The 24,559-nt window shown below is 46.6% G+C and overlaps 2 protein-coding genes across 3 annotated transcripts in view; one reads left to right on the top strand and one right to left on the bottom strand.

Moving 5' to 3' along the window:
- Igfbp7 (insulin like growth factor binding protein 7) overlaps positions 1–22,443 on the top strand; it is a 56,833-nt gene extending 34,390 nt beyond the window's left edge. The window contains exons 2-5 of one of the 2 annotated variants that reach the window (XM_057771330.1): positions 12,679–12,788; positions 19,919–20,035; positions 20,567–20,693; positions 22,191–22,443. In XM_057771330.1, coding sequence (XP_057627313.1) covers positions 12,679–12,788; positions 19,919–20,035; positions 20,567–20,693; positions 22,191–22,210 — 374 coding nt within the window. In that variant the 3' untranslated portion in view covers positions 22,211–22,443. Of the gene's footprint in view, positions 1–12,678; positions 12,789–19,918; positions 20,036–20,566; positions 20,723–22,190 lie in introns of both variants that reach the window. The other variant, XM_057771329.1, reaches the window with a different exon arrangement.
- Polr2b (RNA polymerase II subunit B) overlaps positions 22,365–24,559 on the bottom strand; it is a 41,704-nt gene continuing 39,509 nt past the window's right edge. Inside the window, exons 24-25 of the mRNA XM_057771327.1 lie at positions 23,184–23,379; positions 22,365–22,588 (exon numbers count right to left, since the gene is read on the bottom strand). Coding sequence (XP_057627310.1) covers positions 22,499–22,588; positions 23,184–23,379 — 286 coding nt within the window. The 3' untranslated portion in view covers positions 22,365–22,498. The remainder of the gene's footprint in view (positions 22,589–23,183; positions 23,380–24,559) is intronic.

Raw genomic sequence — 24,559 nt, 5'->3', positions numbered from 1 at the left:
GTAGGCATAACTTAACCACATTGACTTAGTCCTGAAACTCTGCCATCTAGCCTGGCTGCTAGTCCTCAGCGTTCCATTTCCTTACTCAAACACTTTGGCCCTCCAGCGAAACCAAACTAGGCTGGACATCTTGGCCGTACTGAACCACGCACCACATGACATGGAGAAGGTTCTTATTGGGACTCAGAAAGTCTAGATACGTGTCCACTTGCCATCTCTGTAACCACACAGAAGACTCCTGACCTCACTGATTGCAGGTTCAGGTCCAGCCTGGGCTACAGACTAAACTCAAGGCACTCAGAAAGTCTGTCTTCTAGATGTAAGAAAACGTATAGCGAGATCCCAGTGGCACACAAAGGAAGCTCACAGCAGCATACTCATGTACCCAAGACCCACACAGGAAGAGTTAACCACAAAAGTGAAGCAAGACTTTCTGTTCCAAGTTAAGTCTCGGGAACAACAGTAGAAAACACAGAATGTGGAAGAAGAAATGCTAAATCCTACTAGGAAACTGGGAGAAAATCCGAGAATCTGCAGCAAAGAATAGAAAACAAAAGAAGTGACTTGGGGGTGAATAGCTGAGAGCTTATGGGGTTTGTGGACTTCACAAAGGGACAACAGAAAATAACCCGAGGGCACAGGCTGGGAAGGAAAACCACTGAGAACAGGGAGAGCTCAGTTAAACACGGCTGATTCATGTCTGGGATTGTCTGCCAAGCAGCTGTAACCATGGAAGTTCTAGCTGAGAAGGAAGCTGAAGCCTGAAGGGTAAAAAATCAGCCAGAGCGGTAGCCAAATGCCAGCTTAGCAGTGGGTGCAAACCCCTGGGCCTGACCCAAGCCAGATCCCTCTTTGCACCATACTTTGGTCCTGTCAAAGCCAGAAAGTGTCCTAACAGTCCACCTGACAAAGAAGGAGCAAAGCCAGGAAGGGGGAATCCCAGGAGTGGCACCATCTATATACATAAAATCTAGAGCAGGGATCGGGAGGGCAAGGATGGAGCAGGGTAAGGTAGCCCAAGAACCAGTGGTTCTAACTCACAAAAATGAGAAGTGGCCAACAAGGAGAACCACTGAGACTCAGATCAGTGAACTCGCTGCTTCTAACAGGGAGCATCAGTGAGACACCGCCCACGGTACCTGGAGAGGTTAAATAGACCAGCCAGAAAGGGCCTTGGGGAGGTCATTGGGTTTCCACACTTCTACTCAGAGCCCCGACTCCCCTTCATCATCTGTACTCCCTGAGTTTCACTGTGCTCTCACTCCCAGCAGTAGCCATCTTCTCCTCGGTCCTTCCCTCCTCCCCTCCACCTTTCCTCCTGTCTTCCTTTCCGTCTACTTCAACCCTTAAAGCACCCAATTAGAACCTTCCAGGGCCAGCCCCCACCTGAGAGTTGGGCATGTGACCCAGCCATATATGTTTTCCAGGTGCTTGTAAGAGAGTTCAGTGTGCACCTGAATTGGCAGCCACCAGTTAAGATCCTGCGGGGCCATACTTATGACTGGATCTTCTCCAGTGAACCCTTCCGGACGCTAAACAAAGTCTGGTAACAGATCCTACTTCACAGTCAAATTCTGAGGGCTGTTTCTAGAGCCTGGTCTATAAACTTAGGAAGCCACAGGGGTTCCTAGAGTATGAATCGCCCTCGTGGCTGATCCAGTCCTCAGCAGGCCAAGGAACTTCATTGTCTCCTGAAGACCCATTGGTCTCTGTGGGATTCCTGTAAATTCGATCTTTCCAAATGTTCCAGTCACTAGGTTGAACAGTCCAACCCTGCTGGTGTTGAAAGCCAACTGGGAGGCCCAGACATCTTTCTCCCCAGGGAGGAGGGATCGAGGACATCTATTTATAACCAGCCTGAAGCCCAATTATTGTTGCAGAAGCAGTCCTGAAATGGACAAACCTCCAGATGGGAGAGTCGTCCCATCCAGGTCCCAGAGGATTCCAGGATGCCGTGGAGGGGGAAGGGTGCTGGCATAGATTCGTGATTATGGAGTTCTGGGAGCTCACTATCTGGCCTTCTAGAAATCCAAGCATCGAGACAGGCTGTCTGCATGACTTGGCTCTTGGTACCCTCCTGTGGAAACTTCCTCTAAGTGGTTCTGTGCTTGCATAATAGGAAAAAAGTGATCATATATCTTAACACCTTGGATTTATGGTCAGTCATAGTCCAGACAGGCCCAGGCCTGTGATTTCCAAGGTTATGGCATTTGAGTAAGAAACACCCAGGTAGCTAGGGAGTTTCCCCTCAGAAAGGCACACTTTGTAAAGTCCGCTCTTCCATCTGCTTAAACCAGATAAAGCGCGGCCTACCTAAACGTGTAGAGGCATGAAGCAGTCACGTGTTGGAGTGGTAGTCATGGTCTCCAGGTTGATGGGGTCTGTGCTGAATACATTAGCTCACCACTTGGCAAGGTTGCAGCACAGGCCTGTTGGAGCTCATCTACCCTACCAGAGGGAGCTACACCTCACTCCCCTAAACATGCCTAGTTTGACTTAATACAAGGGCCCTCCAAGGAGGACCCCAGACCTCATGTGACAGAATCATCCATAGGATCAGCTTGGACCCTCCTAAGAGCATTTTACAGTAGGCTGAGGGAGCAAAATCTGAATTCAGACCCTTTGCCAGTACCCCCACTTTTTTTGTACTAGAGCCGTACAAGAAAAAAGAAAAGAATAGGAAAAAGCCACCAAATATGATCTGTTCATAAGCAGCACATCACAAGAAGCAATTTTCTGTTCGCATTCCGTGGTTAGTGCAAACCTTGGCACAATCTGGAGCAATGATAAGATCTGTAGAAGGACATAAGTGTGTCCTTCATGGAGAAAAAAATTAGGCTGCACTACACTCAGGAGACCTCAGTATCAAACATGGGAGCCAAAATGGGGTGTCTCTCTAACTCAGAGGCCATCAGAAGTCAGCCAGGAAATGTAATTCCCAGGCTTGGGTACACTGTCACCAGGGTTTGTTGTATTGGATCATGCAAGCTCAAAAGGACTGGCTCTGTGAATACAAGGCTGAGCAACACCTCAGCCTTCCATTCCTCTGTCTGAGGGGTCCAGTGAGCTGCAGCAAGCTGATAGGATTCCCTGTGGGGAGGGAGAGCGAAGACTGACGGGGCCTTCCCTGGCAGCCGCTGCTCAGCGCTCTGGATTCTCTATCCCTTCCTTCCCTGTCCTCTCTGCTAGGTGATATCTCCAGTTCGGAAAATCTGAATGTTCTGAACCCAAATCCAACAGATCTGAGGGAGGATGCTGAGGGTTGCAGGTGGGCGAGTTACAGCCGTAGCCGCGTCTGAAACTGGCAAGCAGAAACTCATTACTCTGCGTGGTTCCTAAAAGCACCTGTTTTAGATGTGAATAGAGTAGAGACAGCCCAGACCCATCCTTCCTGGCTCCAGTCCTGTGCCTTCCTCAGACTGACACCGCTTGAGCTCTGAGAACGGTGGCCTCCTCTAGCCTTTTACACCCCAGCTTTCAACATTTTCCCGTGTCCCCACTACCCAGTTACTAGACCTTGTTACATGTGCTGCTGAGTCAGTTTGCCCCCCACACCCTTGGTCCCCAGAGCATCACCATCCTGCCGAGACCTCCATAATCATCTCTTGAAATGCCATTTAAGTCATGCCGCTCCTCATTCAGAGACGCGAAGAACTGTCAATGCCGAAATCCTACACGGTTAATACTGATACATATTGAGTGCTTATCCGAGGTCGTCCTAGCATTTTGTTTATGGTCTACGTGTGCTGAGCCACCCCCAGTAGGTTATTTCTAGGAAAAAGAGAAGCACTCTAGACACACATCCCACCAAAGAATGTTTTGTAGGGCCCATCATTCTCAAGTAATGGTGCTTTCCTTACGCAGGCTACAGTGTTGATGACTAGTCCTCGCTGTTATTTAACCGTCGGAATTTTCCTTAAACTGAACCCCTGGGTTACACACGGCCTGTGCTGCTTAAGATATCGTACTGCCTGCTCCCCTTGCTGACCTCAGCTGACCCCCTGAGACTGTGTGCTGGATTCCCATACCCACCTCTGGAAGTTCCCAAAATGGCCTGCCTTGGCAGATGGCTCTACTTTTTAATTAGCTATACCGTGGCTGCTTCCCCTCGCTTAATATCAGGAAGCTTCTCCTTGCTGCACCCCCTTCCCCCTCTTGGCCATAGTGCCTTCCTACTATTCTTTGCCCGTTTTGAACTTTTGTTCCATCTCTTCCCCTTGGGTGTGTTATGGGAATCTCATCTCAAATCCAGGGACTTCTGCCAAATTGTCTGAACTCCTCCATGTATGGAGTGTTAAATCTTCCTTGAGCCCCACTTTCCCCTTATTTGGTATGATTGCCCATACCCTATGAGCTATTCTAGGGCCCGGCATCATTAAGAGTCAAAGTGAGTGTGGTTTGCAAACTATCCTACCTTAGAGAAGTCCTACTATTCAGCTGTGTGTGCCTTGTGTACATACATAGTGGGCAGCATAATGTGAAAATATTAACCGCCGGGATTCAGAATGCTTTATTTTGTAGGGGAGGATGGTTCACGAACCTTTTTCCTCAACAGAGCTGCCCTTCCCCGTGAGATTTGCTTTGAGTGATGGATGTTCAAATTAATTCTATCTTCTGGCGATATGTACTAATTGGCCGGTTAGTGGGCAGTAGCCAAAAGGCATAGCATACTTCAACAGAAAGTCAAGTGGAAGATTAAACAAAATCATGATGGCTGATCAGCCAGCTGATCGGATGCCATCAGAACATTGGCATCCTCGTGAGCCCAGCCAGGAAAGCGGCAGAGGACAATGATGTGCTATGCTGTGTGGGGTGAGCTCGGAACTCAACAGGACCTTAGAGATGAAGTATGTGGGGACAGCGACTTTTAAGTTGCTCCAGGGAGGTGAGATTTCAGCCTTCGAATAAAGGGAAAAGATGAGACAAGAGACGAGAAGGAAGAAGGGAGCCTGTGTCAGTGTCGGCAAAGGTTCTGAAAGTGACGTCAGGACGAACATGACTGCTGGGAGCAGAAAGTGAGCATGGATAGAAGAGGAAGGAGTGAACTGTTGGGGGGGGGGGTCAGAGATGGTGGTGGAAATGGAGTAAAGCCAAAGTCACATAGCCCAGTGCGCTGTTGGAAGATGGATCTGGCTGGTGAGAACTTTATTTTGGCCATCTTCTTGGTTATGTATACTATATTCTCAGCCTGAAGACACGGCTTCTGACATCTACCCAGCCATTTTAGACGTTTTATAAAAATTAGCTGACTAGATACTAGATGACACTTTGTATATTCCGTTTTTTCCATCCCTGGGAGAGAGAACTGGATTGACATCGTGCACAGTGCACTTGGGCAGGGAGAAGAATCTACTCAATCTGTCTGCGCTGCATTAAGATCTCCAGAGCCAGGCAGTAGACCCAGAAAAGTTCTTGTATGTTTGCTGTGTCTGTGACATTCATGATAGGCACACTCACTTCAGAGCCCCCAAAGAAGCCCTAACTTCATATTCTGGAGACATGGCTCAGTGGTTTCTCTAAAGTCACGGGCAAGGATCCAGAGCCAAGCATTCTCCTCCCAGGAGAGCTTGTTGTGGTGGGGACAGCTCAGGTCATGTGCTGGGCTTTGTGCTCTGCAAGAGGCTGAGACATTGTTCACATACTTCTGGAGCATTATCCCTCCCTGTGCTTCTTATAGGATGATGAGATTTAACTCTAAGTCCTCTGTTATGACTTTATATAAAATCAGCTTACATTGAAATTAGTTGCATTTCTGTATCATCTGTGTGGTTTGTGAAAACTGCCTTTCCTGGCTTCTTCAGAACCAAGTTGTAATGTTCCAAATGCAGATTTGCCCATCTATAATTCTTTTGTCTCTATGCTTTTGGTGGCATCTTGGGACACAGTTACTCTTGGATCATAAGGGAATATTTCTAAAGTAACCCTGTAGTCTGAGTCACTTGTCTGGACCATTATTAGAGGGAACATAGAGATGCAGACAGAGAACCTACAGGAGGTGTCTAACTACTTCTGGGTGCTTTCAGAGCGACACCAATTCATTAACTGAAGTTTAGCTTTCTTCCCAATGTAGAAAAGAAAATGAGTCCTTCCTACAGATTCACTGAGGATCTGCTTATCTTTTCTCATTTCAGTTTTCTTTCTTCTCCTTGTCCTCTCCACCATCCCTCTTCTTCACCTTCAGAGAGTGATTGATTCAAAAGACCACCTAAGATTTGAGGGCAATAATGGTTTTTAGGAATCGCGAAATGAACTTAAAAGATAGGTGCACGTTATTTGAAGTAAAGGGGATTGGATGAGGATTAACTGAGTCACGCAGGTAGGAGAGCAAAGGGGTGTAGCCTGCTTAAGACACGGGCATCTGAGGTGGTGACATATGGATGAGCCTGTGGTCGGGAAAGCCTGTGGTGGACTTTTCCTCACGCCTGGCAGCACTGTGGCAGCTTGGCTCTTTTCTGGAGTGGCCTGGGTGAGTAAGGGAAGGGGGGGACAGTGGACAGTCAGTCATCCTATAGACAGGATATTTGCCAGACAGATGTTTACCGCCCTGAGATCCCTAATGGAACAGAAACATGGATAAGTAAATAGTTAGATTTATCTTGGGTTTGTCCCTATGCATTGAAAAAATCTGGTAGTTTCTTTTTTTAGTTGGAATCCAGACATGGAGGACGCCAATATCATGACTCATGAACTGGCCTTAAAAACTGATTTTGAGAATTTTATGTCAGAAAACCAGTTCAGGATGAACTGAAATCTTTATTTTTCTTTCTTTCTTTCCTTATTTAATTATTTTTCCCTTTATTCCTTTCTTCCTTTTTAATGCCTTTATCCTTTGAGACAGAAATAAATTCTATATTTTCTTTGGCTTTCTTCGAAGAAAGATGGAGTGGAAAGAGGAGTTGTTTGTAAAGAGTCATTGAGCTTAAGCAGAACAGAACCTTCTGGAAATGAACTCTGGAATACACAAGTAGGAGAAGATGATTGTTAAAAGTGGTGTCGCTTTCCAGTGTGCAGTGAGGGCCTCTGTGCCTTAGAGGAGGGGCTGTCATATCGGCCAGCTGTTCTGTGTCAACTTCTCCTTCCACACCAGACTTACCCTGCTGGTGTCCCTGGTTCTTCTCACTGCCGCCGCTCCTCTCTATAATCTACATTCTGCCTTCAGTAGGAGCTTCCCAGCCCACCCTTGCAATACAGGTCTTTAATCCCAGCTGTGGAAGAGGGTGAGGCAGGAGGACCCCAAGTTCAAGACATACCTGGGTTACACAGTGAGTCTGACGCCAGTCTAGACATCTTAACTAGACCCTGTCTCATAAGAAAAAGTTAGACAGTGTCTACAGAAACAGCCCAGTGGTAGAGTGCTTGCCTAGCATATGTGAGAGTTCAGTCTCCATTATTGAGGTAGGGAATGGGATCTGCTTCTTCATTTCCTCTTTATTCCCATAAATTCCCTAATGTGGGACCCTCCCCCTCTGTATGCCGTGAATATGTGTTATTACCATTGGTTAATAAAGAAGCTGTTTTGGCCACTAGCCACGCAAAATAGAACCAGGGGGGAAATCCAAGCAAAGATAAAAGGAAAAGAAGGCAGAGTCTGGGAGATGCCAGCAGCCACTGGAGAAGCAAGATGTGAGGTAACAAGCCACAAGCCTTGTGGTAAAATATAGAATAATAGCCGGGCGTTGGTGGCACATGCCTTTAATCCCAGCACTCAGGAGGCAGAGGCAGGCAGATCTCTGTGAGTTCGAGACCAGCCTAGTCTAGAAGAGCTAGTTCCAGGACAAGCTCTAAAGCTACAGAGAAACCCTGTCTCGAAAAATCAATATCAAGAGAGAGAGAGAGAGAGAGAGAGAGAGAGAGAGAGAGAGAGAGAGAGAATAATAGAATTGGGTTAATTTAAGTTATAAGCCTGGGCTAATAGGCTGAACAGTTTGTAATTAATACAGTTTGTAATTAATATTAAGCCTCCAAGTGGTTATTTGGGAACTGGCAGGTGGGAGAGAAACCTCCAGTTACAGTTCCCAGAACAAGAAGCAGCAAAGATCTAGACAGCCTGATAGGTAGACAGATCATGGTATCAAGCCCTGAACAATGTAAGTGGAAGAATTGTAACACCCGTGGATTCTACCAACACAAAGACAAGTGGGAACAACCTGCCCCACCTACTGTGAGGACTATTGATTACTTCATTACTTAATCATTAGTTGATAGGGTTTTCCTTTGCAAAAGAGTACATGTGGATTCTGAAAATCATTTTGTAAGGTGAGGTGTTTTTCAATTTAGATGCTGTTTGTTAAGCTCTTACTGAGTCCAACCTTGGTCCAACAAGGTCATTTGCAATGACCAAGGTTCTTTGTCAGTGATGTGTCAGGAACTGATGCTAACATCCACCCTCGGTCCCAGCCCCTACGTCAGGAATGATACCAACTTTAGTTATGTAGAACTTACAGAATTCTAGATAGGTCTGGCAGTAAAGTGGAGAAATCATTAATGTTTTTAAATAATCTACACGTGGACTCCTCCCACTCAACTAAAGTTGTTTTGTGTGTTTCAAGGGAAGCTCACCATGTAATTTTCCCCACTTGTGAATCCCCTGGTGATAGCTTTGATTTGGGATATCCTGGGCACAGATGGTTTTAATGAACTCGTGTTTCACCAGGAAGGCTCTGTTTCTTAGAATAGTCAGGGAACTGGAGGAAGGTCACTACAATAACCCTGCCCTGCCTTTAGAACTTTGATTTTAGCATAATGGGTTTCCAAAGTATATATACCACTGTTACAAGTACAAGGTCACACAGACAGCAGATTAGAGAGTCCAGATGCAGACCCACACCTGTATGACTCGTGGATACACAGAGGGCATTGCTAATGATTCAGTAGCATAAATCTGGTCTTCTCAACATGGTGCTGAAGCAATTAGATGGCCTTTGGGGAAAGGTCCTGTATAACATAACAGAGGCAAAAATTAGTTCAAGAATAAGCAAAAACCTACTTGGAGAGAACATACATACAAAGATCATGGAAGAGAACATGGTTCTTTAGAGCATTCGGCCCAAGTTTATTAATAAGACTCAAAATATACAAAGCATGGGCCAGGCATGATGGCCCACACCTTTAATCGCAGCACTCAGGAGGCAGAGACAGGTGGGTCTCTATGAGTAGAGGCCAGCCTGGTCTACATGTGAGTTTCAGGACAGCCAAGGCTATGTAGTGAGACCCTGTCTCAAAAAACAAAAACAGCCGAGCAGTGGTGGCACATGCCTTTAATCCTAGCACTCAAGAGGCAGAGGCAGGCGGATCTCTGTGAGTTCATGGCCAGCTTGGTCCTTAGAACAAGTTCTAGAACAGCTAAGGCTACACAGAGAAAGTCTTGCTACGGTGAATCATATTAAAATGAAGCACACATGGAGCTCCTACTTGTAATAATAACATTCAAAGTTTGAGGTAAAAGAATTATGAGTTCCAGGCCAACCTGGGCTACATAAGGGAGACCATGTTTCAAAAAAAACAAGATTAAGAACAATTACTTGAAAAGTGTGAGGGAGGTGTACTCGGCCCCTGACAGGATACCATGCTGGCATTGTTCCCCTCCTAATGGAGGCTGGTGTTCCCAGCAGTAACTCGAGGAAGACGGATGCAGGTTGCATACCTCGGACACTCATATCCTTACAATAGAACCGTTCCTGTGAGGCTTTGGTATGGGAGCTTTTCCCAGTTCCTCGAGCTCCGCAGAGCCTTGGCATACTGCTATAGTCTTCCCAGAACAACCTGCTGAGATCCCTTGGGGTCTGAGTCAGGATGCCACAGCCTGTGTGGGAAGGACAGAGCAGCAGGGGGCGCTCACAGAGGTGGGAGAAAGGAGTTCAAAGGCCAGCCAGATCTGGTTATGTGGCGTCCAAGCCTTGGGGTCTCAGAAGCCCAGAGGAAGCCAGAGAGAGGGCGAGTCCCATATTCTATAACAGGGCATTCAAACTAGGAAATGTCTGAGACAAGGCCAGAAACATACATGTAAACACAGCCTAGCACTGTTGCCCATGCCCCCTTTGCTACAAAAAAGCCAGTCTGCCAGCCAAGGTGTATACTTCCTACTGGGGCCCACAATCTGGAGAGAAGGGAGCATGGAATCTATTTAGAGCTTTTGGAACTGTAATTGTTTGGCACATTCTTGTAAAGGGAGAAATAATAAAAAATATCCCAAGAGATTACCAAAAAAAAAAAAAAAAGCTTCTAATCCTTGAGATGAGTGGGAAAATCTTGTACTGGGGTCATTTCCTTGCTGTTTCAGGACATTAGTATGCGCTGGAAATAGATGCTGGGAGGGGAGACTCCATGTCCTGTGAGTGCTGATTGTGCAAGAAAGTCTTCCAGGCCAAGAAGGGAAGGTTGTGCCTTTCCCAGGCCCCCAGAGCAAGATGACCCTGTAGTTAGATATCTAACTAGGCTCGGAGACCACAGGCAGAGGGAATAATTAACTTCCTCATTCCAGAAGTAGGGCCAAACATCCGGGAAGGCAGAGTCTAGTTCTGCAGCAGTGTAGTGTCCCTCTGTGGGAACCCAGGCTCCCAGCTCTGTGTCCCCTCCAAGGTGCACTGTCCCAAGTCTCTCTGAGGGGCCCTGGTGGCTGAAATCTGGCATGCAGAATTAGTAGATGGGGAATTGCAATTGCTCCGCTAAGAAGTAGGAGTGTGGGCTGAAGCGATGTCTCTATGGTCAAGTCTGCTGCGCAAGCGTGCGGGCCTGAGTTGAGATCTCTGTCACCCATATACAAGTCACACGTTGTGTGTACAGCTGTCGGCCCCAGTCGGTCAAAGAGCGGCAGATCCTCAGAGCCAGCACGTCTAGCCAGCTGCTGAGCTGCAAGTTCACTGAAACAATATAGAGGACTGGAGAGATGGCTCAGCAGTTAGGAACACTGACTGTTCTCTCAGAGGACCTGGGTTCAATTCCCAGCACCCACATGCCAGCTTATAACTGTCTATAACTCCAGCTCCAGGGGGCCCGACACCCATGGCAAAAAACAACAATGTGCATAAAATAAAATTTAAGAAAGTAAACAAATAAGGTAGAAAGCAATAGAGGAATACCCTCAAAGTCACCTCTACCTTGTGTGGACACATGTACACATGCACAAAATAAGAAAACAAATGCCATTTTTAAATTAAAATTTTAGAACAATTTACTAAAAGGTAGGTGTGCAAGCCTTTCCTGCCCCAGTGCTGGGGAGCTGGCCCCTCGGGGGGGAAGGAGCAGTGAGCAAGACCACGGCTCTTTCCGTGTCTGTCGACCTCAAAAGGGGGCGTTCCAGGACCAAACCAGAAATCAACTCTAGTGATTTCACTGGTATTGGCTCCAGAGACTGTGGAGGACGAAGTTCTCAGGCATTCTCATGATTCCCGTTCACACGTCAGGCACTTTCTCCTGTTAATTAAAGCAGGAATCAGCAAATTCCTCCCGTCGAGACCCAGATTGCCAATATTTAGGCCACACAGTCTGGAATACAAACCATGTGATCCTGCCAGGGTGACATCAAAGCAGCCAGAGATACTCTGGATGAGTGGGTGAAGCTGGTCCGGTGACATTTATGGACGCTACACGTGAATTTCTTCCAGTTTTTACACACCATAAATCTGTGTCCTTCTCATTTCCCCCAAACATTTCCCCAAAAATAATAAAGTGATTATTCTTGGAGGCCATGCAGACAGGGCAAGGAAGTCAAATCTGGTTCGTGAGCCGTACTCACCAACCACAGGGACAGAGAGCCGTACACCCTTACAGCAGAAAGGATGCCCACCGTGGGTTGACCTGAGGAAGGGCCTTTTTACTGACGGGGGAGCTGGATTAGGAAGAGTAAATCCTGCGTTCCAGAACCGGAGGACGGGGAGGATCATCTGGTCTCTCTTGGCTGGCCCTAGACCTGCCCACTCTCTTCAGCACATTCCAAGAGGGGTACCTTGCGCTATACCAATGCCCCCTACCGGGAACCCAGGCACTGAGTTCCCTGGAACAGGTCCCTTCCTGCCCTCTCTTTGGGGACTTGGTCCCAACAGAAGGCAGCCACTGTTTTGAGCATCTGCCTGCTCCACTAGCAGCAGGACCCTCTCTCCACCTTTCTTGATACCCCACGCCCCCAGCACTCTTCGGTTCCTCCCAGTTCCCAGGACAGCCCTCCTGGATCTTACACAAACAGGATCACCTGGGTGCTCTTAGCATTTTCAAGTGACCTCTTAGACTGTTTTTCCCTTTTGTTATACAAGGAGTAGTTGTGTGTTCGCACTGTCCTCCCAGCAAAGATGCTGGTAAACAAAGGAAGGGAAACAGCATTTCAGAACTGAAATTTCTCCGTGTTAATGGAAAAATTCCAGCTAATGCAACGCAGCTGGTAAAATAAAACTCATTTAAGCTCGGCTGGGGAAAAGAAGACAATTTTGTTAGCAACAGATTTTTCTTACTTAATTGCGTTTGTTGTTGCGTTTGCTGGTTTGCCTCTTCCAATTCTGGCATGCCCTAAGAAGAGCGCAGTATCATGCTGGCGACAGGAAGACGTCTGTTAGTCTGGCCTTGGAGATGCACTTGAGATAATCCGCCGCAGAGGGGAGGGCCTCCTCACCAAGTATTTACGTCCTAGGGTACTGCCTGATGTTGAGCTGCTGAAAGATAGGTTTGACTTTCTGGCTTTTCTCCTAGGTCCTTCCATAGTGACGCCCCCCAAGGACATCTGGAACGTCACTGGTGCCAAGGTGTATTTGAGCTGTGAAGTCATCGGAATCCCAACCCCTGTCCTCATCTGGAACAAGGTCAGTAGTACAGGCATCAGGAAAACATCATGCAAGTGGGGAAGCTTCTCTTGCATGGCCAGGGCGGTAGGCATGCACAGTTCAGGCTGCACCACTGCCTGCTGCTCCTCAGAGATGATCTGTCCCCAACCCGATTTTGTTAGCAGTGGCCAAGCAGGGAGTCTCAGAAACGCGAGAATCATGAAAACGTCTAAAGTCACTGTGTTAAAAAAAGAATAACTCAAGGCAAAAAATAAATAAATAAATAAAGTCACTGTGTTAGTCACTCTTGCATTGCTGCCACCAAAATCCCTGACAGAGTCACTCAAGGGGAGAAAGGTTTATTCTGGCTCCCAGCTTTGGAGGCTCACAGTCTACACAGCAGGAAAGGCATGGTGGGGCATCACTCAGTCCATGGTGGCAGGACCATAGAGCAGGGGCTGTTCCTATGGCAACGGACCAGGAAGAAGAAAGCAGCTGGGGCAGAGGCCTGGCTGTACCATTCAGAGGCCTGCTCCTGGTAACTTACGTCCATGGGCCAAACCTCACCTACTAAAGCTTCCACAGCTTCTCCACATAGCACCACCAGCTGGAAGCACACATTCAGAACAGGACTCTACGGGGGCAATTTCAGATTCAAATCTTAACACGCACCCTTTGGATGCCTGCACACGTGTGTTACATAGGTGCGGGTTTGAATGTATGTGGGGTTAGATGACAGATCCTCCCCCTCCCCACACCACCACCACCAAGAGCAGTCTACAGCATAATGATTAGGAATCTAAGTCCTGGGGCTGTAAAGATGGTGGTTAAGAGCACTGGCTGTTCTTCCAAAGGACTGGGGTTCAATTCCCATCACCCACAGGGCAGCTCACAACCATCTGTAACTCCAGTTCCAGAGCATCTGACACCTTCTGGTCCCCAAAGGCATCAGACACACATGTGGCACACAAAGACATTCAAGCAAACATTCATACACATAAAATAAAATAGATTTTAAAACAAAAGAAGATTAAGGCCTCATTTTCTGTCCCCCAAATGTGGCCTCACTTGAAGCAGAAGTCCTTAACACAGGCTGCTGCCTTGGATCCTGTCTGTTGGTAGAATTTATTCACTGGCTATAAAAGAGATGCTCTGTGGCCTTCTGCAAATACGGGCTGTTTTTATCACATCCCCTACACATTGGAAATAGGAAGGTATTCTAAATCGTGGGTGGGGAGGGGGTGGCTAAAGGGAGCAAAGTGGGGTCAGCCTCGCTAAGTACCAAGGCGTGGGACAGAGTTAACTACCCTAGAACGTCAAAAAAAAGCCAGGGGAGTCATATCACGAAAGACGTCTCCTCTCTGAATGTCCCTGGGTGCTGACTCCAAGTGGAAAAACATAGCATTCTTAATAATTGAGCTCCAAAATGGCTTTCCAAATGGAAGAATCAAGAATGGGGATTTCCTAGCCACGTTGGTTGGATCCTTTGTAAAGCAGGGTCTCATTCTCAGCATCACTGACATTTGGGGCCAGATAATTCTGTGTTGTTGTTGTTGTTTTGAAGCAGGGTTTCTCTGTGTAATCCTGGCTGTCCTAGAACTCACTTTGTAAACCAGGCTGGCCTTGAACCCACAGAGATCTACTTGCCTCTGCCTCCCGAGTGCTGGCATTAAAGGCGTGCGCCACCATGCCCTGATGAGACCAGATAATTCTTTTGGTAGGGTCACCATCTCTGGCCTCTACCACTAGACACCAACAGCACCCCCCACACACACCCTGCGCACCCCTGTTGACTCTTAAAAACATCTCCTCACATTTCCAAATGCCCTGTGAGGGGAAAGCTTCACCGCAGAGTGAAATCTGCTTCCATAAGCCTCAGTTCGCTTGTGTATGAAACAAGTTGTAGATCATTGTTCCAAGTTTGGTTTTTGAGACAGGACCTCCTATAGCCCAGACCGGCCTCCGTTTCACTGTATAACTGATTATGATCTTGAAATCCTGAATGAACCCCCTGCCTCTATTTCCCAAGTACTCAGATTATAGACATTAACCACCCCGCCCCCCCTCCCCCCAGATGAAGGCAAAGATTAGATAATCTGAGGACTAGAGCGCTAGCCAGGCAGTGAAGAGCACATGTCTCTCTTGCAGAGGACGCAGCACCTGCATGACGGATCCCAACGGTTCATAACTCCGGTCCCAGGAGATCTGACATTCTCTTCTGAACTCCACTATCACGAGGCATTCATGAAGTATACACGCATTCATACCTGCAGGCAGAACACTCATACAGAAAATAAAAATAAATAAATCTTACAAAAAAGGGATTAAATAAATCAGGTAGAGACAAGTGGCCCAGTGCCGGAGACTTAGCACTCAGTGGCTACTCCTCCTGGAAATCCTGTCCTGCCTACGGCTTTGTTCTTGTGTAATGACCTTCACGTCTGAAGGTCAACATATTTTAGCCTGTCAATAGAAGGAAAAAGAAGATACTAGTTTTCCAGATAAAAAAACAAAACACACACCTCACTGCTAGACCATACAAAGATGTAAATCTCTGTCCCTTTTGTACTTTTTAAGTCCCTCCCCCAGTCTATGAAGTAAAGAAAACTCTTCAAACTCGTGCTTAAAAGGGAAACTTAGTTTAAGCAGAACAGCAAAGCCAGACACCCTCTTTTAGACTGTTCGCTTCTTCAGCAAGTTCAAAAATGGACGATAGTCAGTGATTTTGTGTGTTTGTTGTTTGGTCAGAGGTGAGACTTCTGGAAGGGGGTTTGGCCTATCGGAGTCTCCGTGTAGAAATTCAATTCATATAGCAGAGGAGGGGAAATAAAGAGAAAAGAAAAATAAGGTAATTTCAATAAGTACATCCTGTCGTGATCGGGACTGGAATTCTTGACCTCCGTTCTCACCCTGGCGGCCTCCCTTTCTCCTTAGAAAGCGTCCTCCTCCGTAGTGGGCGGAATTACCATCAATTTAAAGACCTCAGAGGCAGCAAAGCTTTCCCAGCTGCCGGGTGAGAACTTAGACCGCATCGGGGCTCCTGGCGGCCTCTGGCGCCCCCGTGTGGCCACTTCGAAACCGCGGGGCTCGAGTGCAGTTACCAGGAAATGCCTGGATCATGGCGTAGGCAGAGGTGACCCAGTTCCAGTACAGGCTGATGACCCAGTTCTAGAACATCGGTCCTTCACAGCTGGAACTTCCGTTAAAGGGAATAATGGGATTTTGCCTCTGTAAACTGTGCTTTGGAACGAGACGTGGAGGGTCAGCAAGGCACGGCAGCAATGTGGTCGGGAGAATGTGTTCATCTAGGCCTTTCCCCCTCAAATTGAAGCTCCCCAATGCTTATTTAGGGCCAGGGTCGTGGAAGGATAATTGATGGCCGATAGATTCCGCTAAGAAGCCCTGTTGTTTCTTTATGGGTCCCCAAGAATTTACCAAATGAGAGGCCAGGGTGACTCGAGGGCCGTAAATATAGTCTTGTTGCCAAATCTTGCAAAGAATAAAGCCTTCCTTCAGTTCTGGCTCTGTATCACCCCTGCAAAGGCCACACCATTCCAGGAGAGTGAGTCGGCCTTGGGAGGTTTTGGAGTGTTGGTGCCTGCATAGACGGGTCCTCCACCCAGGAATGTTGGTGCCTGCGTAGACAGGTCCTCCACCCAGGAATGTTGGTGCCAGGGTAGACAGATCCTCCACCCAGCAGTATCGGTGCCTGAGTAGGCAGGTCTTCCTAGGAACACCCAGAAGTTTTGGTGCCTACATAGGCCGGTCCTCCTGGGGACACCAGTCATTGAGGAGGGGAGCTAGGGCTAGGGGACTAGAGAGAAGGAACTGAAAAAAAAAACCGTTTTCAGTTTCTGAGTGCTTGTTTTGTTGTTTATTTTTGCGATGCTGGGGGGTTGAAGTTGGGGCCTAGCATGCCCTAGGGCTTTAAGCTCTATCTTCTGTGGGAGGATCCAGTCAGTTGGTAGAGTGCTTGCCCAGCATGTGTGAGGCCCTGGGTTGGATCCCCAGCATGACAGAAACAGGACATGGTGCCACGTGGCTTGTAATACCAGCTCTCGAGGGGTCAAGGCAGGAAGGGCATCAGAAGTTTAGCTATTTAACAAGTTTAAGGCCAGCCTCGGCTACATGACTTTAAAAAAAAAAAGTTTCCTCAGTAACTAAAAAGGAGTAAATACCAAAGTGGGAAGCTCCAGGGATTTTCATGTACGTTTTCAGTGTGCTGTGCCTCACACATGACCTAAAGCAATGGGCTCCAAATGGCAACATACAACCCATCAAGGAGACCTGGAACTAACAGCGATTGCTTCCGGTGTTCTCAGAGGAAATAAAAACCAGAACTCAGAATGTGTCAAAGCATCACATTTACTTCTTATTAAGGTATCATATAACAGTTTGATATATCCCAAATCCCAATGTACTTTAAAAAGCATTGCTTTGTGCTGGGCAGTGGTGGTACACACCTTTAATCCCAGCACTCGGGAGGCAGAGGAAGGAGAATCTGTGAGTTCGAGGCCAGCCTGGTGTACAAAAACTAGTGCCAGGACATGCTCCAAAGCTACACAGAGAAACCCTGTCTCGACATACATGGATCTAAACTATATGGGACCTAGAAAAAGGCAAGGCAGCATGGGGACCATGGGAGAGGGTATAAGGGGAGGGGAAAGGAAGGAAGGGGAATGGAGAAAAATACATAGCTCAATAAAAAAGAAAATACATATATTTTATTGGAAATATAGTTTGTTTATAGCATTAACTTTTTATTTTAAAAGATAAACTGGGCATGGGGGCTCACATCTATAATCCCAACTCTCGGCAGATGGGGCAAGAGAACCAGTTCAAAGACAGACTTAACTGCATAGCAAGTTTGAAGTTGGCTTGGGCTACCTAAGACCTTCTCTCAAAAAACTTAAAACCAAAATGAAACAAAAGATAATATATGTCAGGTATTAAAACTAGTGCATTAAACCACAGTATTTAAGGGAGATTGAGGAAGGTCACAGATTGAAGCCAGTCTGGCTTATATGGGGAAACCATGTCTTACAAAAGCAAACACATTAATATGTAGTAGGTAAAATACACTGAACTGTTATAGTATATTCTGAGATGGTTATGTTTTATTTCTTTAAATAAGCAATTTTAAAAAAAAAAGAAACCCTGTCTTGAAAAACCAAAAAACCAAAAACCAAAAAAAACAAAACAAACAAACAAAAAAAAACATTGCTTTGTTTCGGCCATGGCAAAATATCAAAGTCACTGACCCAGATAGTTGTATAGGCCAGTTGTTGCCTCTCCACGCTCCTGCAGCCAGACTGTTAGGAATTCAGACCTATTTCAGATCACATGCTGTTTCAGATCTGGTTTAAGTACAGACACGGGGTCTGGATAAAAGAGATTACTAGAGGCTGGACATGTGCGACAACAGAAGCCTATAATCCCAGCAGTCTGAACAGAAACCAGAGGGGTAAGAAGGCAAGGACCGTGGGCTGGGCATCAGTTTGGTGCCAGCACCCGTCAGGTAGCTCACAACTGTCTCTCCTGGCCTCCAACAGTACCCAAACTCACATGTAAGAGAATTAAAATAATAGTGCTAACAAGAAACCACATCCAAAGACATATAGAGTTCTGGAGTCATTGGCACTTTTTAAAATCTGTCCCATATTTACAATAACATTCTGGAAAAATCTGTTGTAACCCAACCAGACTCAGAGCCAGGTGTCATGGAGTACGTCCTGGGGGGACTGAGACTGGAGGGCAGTGAGTCTGAAACCAACCTGAGCTAAGCGTCAAGAGATCCCGCAAAACAGATTAAAATAGAACAGCTAGAGCCTCGATGACCTCACGGGCTCTCGGATTCTCCCCCAGTTGACCGTTTGTGAACAATGGGACTTTTTTCTCAGAGAATTCTTGTGGGAGGGGGGTGGAAGGTGACATTGGTGTCTCCCTTAATTGATCTGCACCCTACTTTTTGACCTAGAGCTCCCTGGACAGACAGCTAGCCGCAGAGACGCTCTGGTACGGAGACTGCAGGCCCTGGCGATAAAATGCTTCTCCCCAGATAGTACCTATTTTATTAACATAAACTATTTCACCAGCAGCTTGGAGGATACAAGGGAAAAAAATGCCTGTCTGTGCACATCTTCATAGCTTTCATTTGAGACACTAGATACCTCGTTTTCTGTCAGCATTCGGAGAACGCGAGGGGAAGTTAGAAAAAGATGAACATGCACTTTGTTATAGAAGGAAAGGAACCTGACGCTGTACGGCCGTCTCATTACAAAGACAATCAAAATAAACACTGCTTTGGCGCTTAAAGAGGCCTAGATGGAATTAAAGAATATTGCTTTGTGTACTTTTTTAATTCCGTTACCACAAGCCTTAAAATATTTATACTGAAACTGAGCTGCTAAATGCATTACCCCAAGAAAGGGCCTTCTGTGTTCTCTACATATTTTCCAGAGTTCTTTTTAACATACTCTGACCTTTAAAATAGGCGGGAAAGGACAGACATGAAGTAAGGATTGGCCACACACCAAGGGAAGCGAATTTCCCCTTCACCCACAGCCTTCTGCATCTAGCCGTGCTATGAACGGAAACAGGCAGGCTTTATCACGGCAGCACACGACTTGGGGTTAGGGTCCTCAGGAATTGTTACATGATTCCTTAGCCCTCAGAGCTAGTGGTAGACTGTGCTCTGGACTTCAGCTTCTGCTTCTCTTTGATGAGGCTGGTACAGGAAGGGCCCCCAAGGTCCCAAACATCAAACTAGGACTGGGTGACAACTTGCCAGTCCAACATGGCAAAGAAGACAAAAAAAGCTCAGAACCAAGGAGTGAACTGTCCAAGGGCATTAGTGAGTGGTGCTTAAAAGCTGGGTACGGTGGTGCACACCGTTAATCCCAGAATTTGGGAGACAGGCGGACAGATCCCCCTGGTCTATATTCTGACTTCCAGGGCAGCCAAAGCTACGTAGTGAGACCCTGTCACAGAACAAAAGACCACACTGCTAAAGTGAAAGAAACAACTGTTTCCTAAGTATTAGAAAAGGAAGGGTCCGAGTAGATCGCTGGCTTCATTGAATTACATTCTGGTGGGCACCTTGTGCGGTCTGATGTGGTTTCCAACTTGATGTTTCTCTGCAGAGAACCAAGCCTCTCTTGTTTTCTCAGGTAAAAAGGGACCACTCTGGAGTCCAAAGGACAGAACTCTTGCCTGGTGACCGGGAAAACCTGGCTATCCAGACCCGTGGTGGTCCAGAGAAGCATGAAGTGACTGGCTGGGTGCTGGTGAGTACCGAGAGCTGGCAAGTTTCATTCTCAGCAGTGGACACAGGACTTGGCACACGACATGGGTCACCTGCCCCAGACTGTTTCCTCCCATTTCTTGGGAGCATCCCTGGCGTGGTGCTGCAGACACAAACGCAGGAAATAATGGAGGAGCTGAAGTTACTCTTACTTCGTTTCAGGAATAAATAAGAGAATTCTGTCTGCCTAAGTTCAAAACAGAATCCTCACAGAGAACTAAACGGCTCAAGCACTGATTTTGGTTATTGGTTAACAAGTATGTGATTTCACTTAACAGCTGGTCCTGTGGGTTTTACTCAGATCCTAGCACCCAGCAAGGCTTCCCCTCCAGCAGGTATGTGCAGCTATCCAAATTTCAGCTTTCACGCTGTGGTCAAGAGCCACCCGTGACATTCAGCTAGGAGAGCCCCACAGGACTTACAGAAGCTCACGGCAGCTCACTCTGTCACCCTAGGGACCCTCGGTGTAAGGGTAGCCCTCCACAGAGAACTAAAGAGCCTTTATCGTTCACAGGTATCTCCTCTCAGTAAGGAAGACGCGGGGGAATACGAGTGCCACGCAGCCAACTCCCAAGGACAGGCTTCAGCCTCGGCCAAAATTACAGTGGTCGATGCCTTACACGAAATACCAGTGAAGAAAGGTCAGTCCTCTCACCATTTAAACTGAGAGGTGAGAGCTTTAGGTCTGTATATTAACCAGGTCCCACGCCTCCACGAGGACGTGGCTGACTGAGGGCTCCTGTGACTGGGCAGCTTCCACCTTACCTCACGTCAAAGAATCGAAACTCAGACCTGGCTGGGTGGCTTGTAACTCCCGTCAATGTAGCATTTGCCTTTGTGTTATGACTCAATATCCACTTAAGAGGAAGTCGCTGTGGTCAGTTTGGTCCTTCACTTTGAGCTTTTAAAAAAAAAAAAGCTAGACATGTCCTGAGATTCCAGAGGACCTGAGTTCCGTTCTCAGCACCCACGTGGGATGGTTCACTGTTGCCTGTAACTCCAGCTTCAGGGGCTGCTATGTTCTCCTCTGGCCTCCACACATGTATGGCGTATGTTCATAGAAAACACATTACGCATGAATAAGAAATAAATCTTAAAAGAAAAAAGTTAGACAGGAGAACATGTTGGCAAATACTCAATTCTGTTTTCACTGCTAAAAAGCTTCCTCCAAAATACCCACCCTCCCGTGTCACCAGGGTGCTGCTTTAGGTGCAGACGGCTCTCCTGGAATGCTGTCTGACTAGGCCCTCCATTAGACCAGGAAGAACACAGCTTCCTGTCAGCAGGGTTAATCCGTTCACTGGGCAGGAATCGAGGAACAGTGTGTTTGGCAGTGTGTCACCTGTGGACACCTCAGCTCGGGAGCATCCCCCTCCCTCCCGAGGCTGAGTAAGCTGACTGCAGAGTTCCTTCGCCTCCGTAGGTTTGCACATTTATGGGAAAGCCCCCCCCTTTTCACACATGACCATACAGCAGCACTGGCTCTTACAAGCAAACCCACACAGCTCCAGTCCACAGGACTCTAGCGTGTTCTTACGATTACTCTCGCATCCTTTATCCCCATGCTTGTTCACACACACACCCCCTTTAATGTGGTTATAGGTGTTTTACGTGCATGTATGTCTGTGATACGTGTATGCAATGCCCTCAGAGGCCAGAAGAGGACATCAGACCCCTCACGACTGGAGTTAAAGACAGATGAGAACCACCATGTGGGTGCTAGGAATCGAACCCAAGTCCTCTGGAGGAGCAGCCAGTGCTCCTAACTGCAGAGCACTGAGGCCCTTGTTTGTTTCATGAAAGGATGAGATCTCTGGCACATGCCTAAATTCTCAGCACCTGGGAGGTGAGGCAGGAGTCATGAGTTCAGGATTTACCAGAGCTACATAATGAGACTCTTTCTTAAAATAAAAAAAAGGAGAAATGAGAGGAAGAGAACGGGTGGAGGAGGTCTCCCTACGTTGCCTAGGCTAGCCTTTAACTCCCGGGTTTAACAATCTCAGCCTGTGTCTACAGGCAGATTATCATGCCCCTGCCCGTTAGCCACATAATTTAACATTTTCATTGATTTAGAAACTGACAGTCTACCAATTATGTCCATGGATGTAACTAATTTTTATTTCTTTCTTCTTAAACAGGTCAAGGTGCTCAGCTATAAACCTGCAAAACACATTGGCCTATGTAGCTAACGTGCTTCCAGACAGCTGACAGCTCTAAGCCCTACTCTCGCCTGACAAGTTTCTTTTAAGCTCATCCACTAACACTTTATTACATCCAGCTGACTTTACAGAGAATCAGAGATAACACAAGACTATCTACAAAAATTTATTGTTTATTTACAAAAGCATGCAAAGCTTTAAACAAAACAAATAAATCCTTATCACAAAAGTAGTACATTCTGTCATTTTTTTAAAACAACAATCGCAGAAACAAACTCCCAACAGAACTAGACACTCATCATTCGCGGTGCGATACTCATGGACATAAGCTCCTGGAATAACAGTTTGCATGCGTAAGGCATTCGCACCAAAGAAATCTGCAGAGAGAAAAGAAACAGTAATCAGCAAAACTGTGCTAAAGACCCCACCTTCTGCCGCACTCAGGCTTGAAGTGCAAACGTCCTGTGCCTCAGCCTCTGTCCCGGCAGGTGCTAGTAGGTCCTCCTCTCTGCCGACAAACATTCTCCCTTCCTAGCTCTTGGTTGGGCTGAAGAGATGCTCAGCAGTTAAGAATACTTGCTGCTCTTCCAGAGGCCCAGGACTGGATTCCCAGCAAACAAAAAGCAGCTCACAACCATCTGTAACCCACGGGATCTGATGCCCTCTTCTGTCCTCTGGGCACCGCATGCACATAGTACAAAGACATACATACATACAGGCAAAATATACTTAATAAGCATATTTTAAAAAATGTTTACAATTCCTCCTGCAAGACCTTATTATTCTGAGATGAGCAGCTTAGAGAAACTGCTTTTAAGCTTGTTTTAGAAAAGTGAAATTATCTTTCCTTGTAAAACTGTAATCTTAGAGACCTGCTCTCAAGCTGAAAATCCCAGCCTGTTCCACCACACTAAATCTGCCGTGACCATAGCATAAGAACATCTAAACAAACAGAATAAAGTGTACACATACCTGGGTTTTGTTTCGGCAGCCCCTGCATTCATATGTATGAGTTCTAGTGTTAGCAATTGCCATTATTCCACAGAGATTACAAACATGAACTTGATAGGGATCTGATGCCTCAAACAACCTTTCTCTTAAAAACTGCGCTGCACCATGGGCAATCTGACAATCTCGTTCCATTTCTCCAAAACGCAGGCCACCATCACTGTCAATAAGAAAACAAGAGCGTGATTTGTACTTATTTATTGTATATATATGCAAATGCCAGTGTCTCTGCACGTGTAGGTCAGTTCTCTCCTGAGAACTGAAATCATAACGTTAGGCTTAGCAACAGGCACCTTTACCCACCGAGCATCTCACTAGCCCTGTTCTGATCTTTTCTTATCAAGGCCACTGTGACTAAAGACAAGAGTGAATACAGTACAGACCAAGTTCTGATTCTTATGCCCTAGCAACCTCTCTAGCCTGGTGAGGAGGAGCAGAGCCAACCATTCAATATACATCAGGAGGTCTCTGAATGAAGTAGAAAATGTGCCCCAGTACAGCATACAATTTCCTCATCAAATACAGTGTGGTACAAAGCAAAGGCTCATCAAGCTATCATTTAACTTTCTAGAATTCAATTCTACACTTGAAAGTGAATTTAAACAGACAATCTAAATAAAGCAGCTTCTCAACAAGGGATCCCCGCAATTGTGCCAGAAATGATAAGTGCAGTCATAAATACATGGAGTAGGTGAATGATTAGTTTTCCCAAGTGACATGCACTCAGCGGCCACACAAGCGCATAACAATGGCCGCCCTAATGTAACACATGCCCCTGGGAACTCAAGAGCTACTGAACAAATGACTACAACAAAGCCTCACAAGCCAACCTCAAACAATGCTACATAATGAACTTACTATACTCAAAGTTGACAAACAGAGGTAGAGAGCGTTTACCTTGCCTCTATTACAGGAACTACACCACCGGGTACCTAGCTGATAGAACAGCCTTAGAAGTGTCTGTACAGCTAACAGCAGATGGACAGATAAAAATTAGACTCTCATCAGTGTGTACTCTCTAGTTCAAAGGTTTTACACAATGATCAACAGCTACTACAGTCATGGAAAGAAAAGCTACCAGATGCTAGAAGTAAATAATGCCATAAAGTGTAACTACCCAAACCTCAAACTCCAGATCTCATTAAGCCTCCAAATGCAATTACCTCCTTACAGAGACCAGGAAGTCACAGGCCTGGGGTGCAAGCAGTGCATCCAGACTGCAAGCTCTTCCCAGGACCAACAATCAAGTTTCCTCAACTCAAAATTCAAAGAAAATAGTTTGAGGGCAACTGAACCCAAGGTCTCCTGAAAGCTAAGTGGGTAAAGATGCATCCAGTTCA

The sequence above is a fragment of the Chionomys nivalis genome, chromosome 6, assembly GCF_950005125.1.
Source record: "Chionomys nivalis chromosome 6, mChiNiv1.1, whole genome shotgun sequence".
Lineage (NCBI taxonomy): Eukaryota > Metazoa > Chordata > Mammalia > Rodentia > Cricetidae > Chionomys > Chionomys nivalis.
Note: the sequence above shows the minus strand (reverse complement) of the source record. Positions and strands in the feature narration are given on the sequence as shown.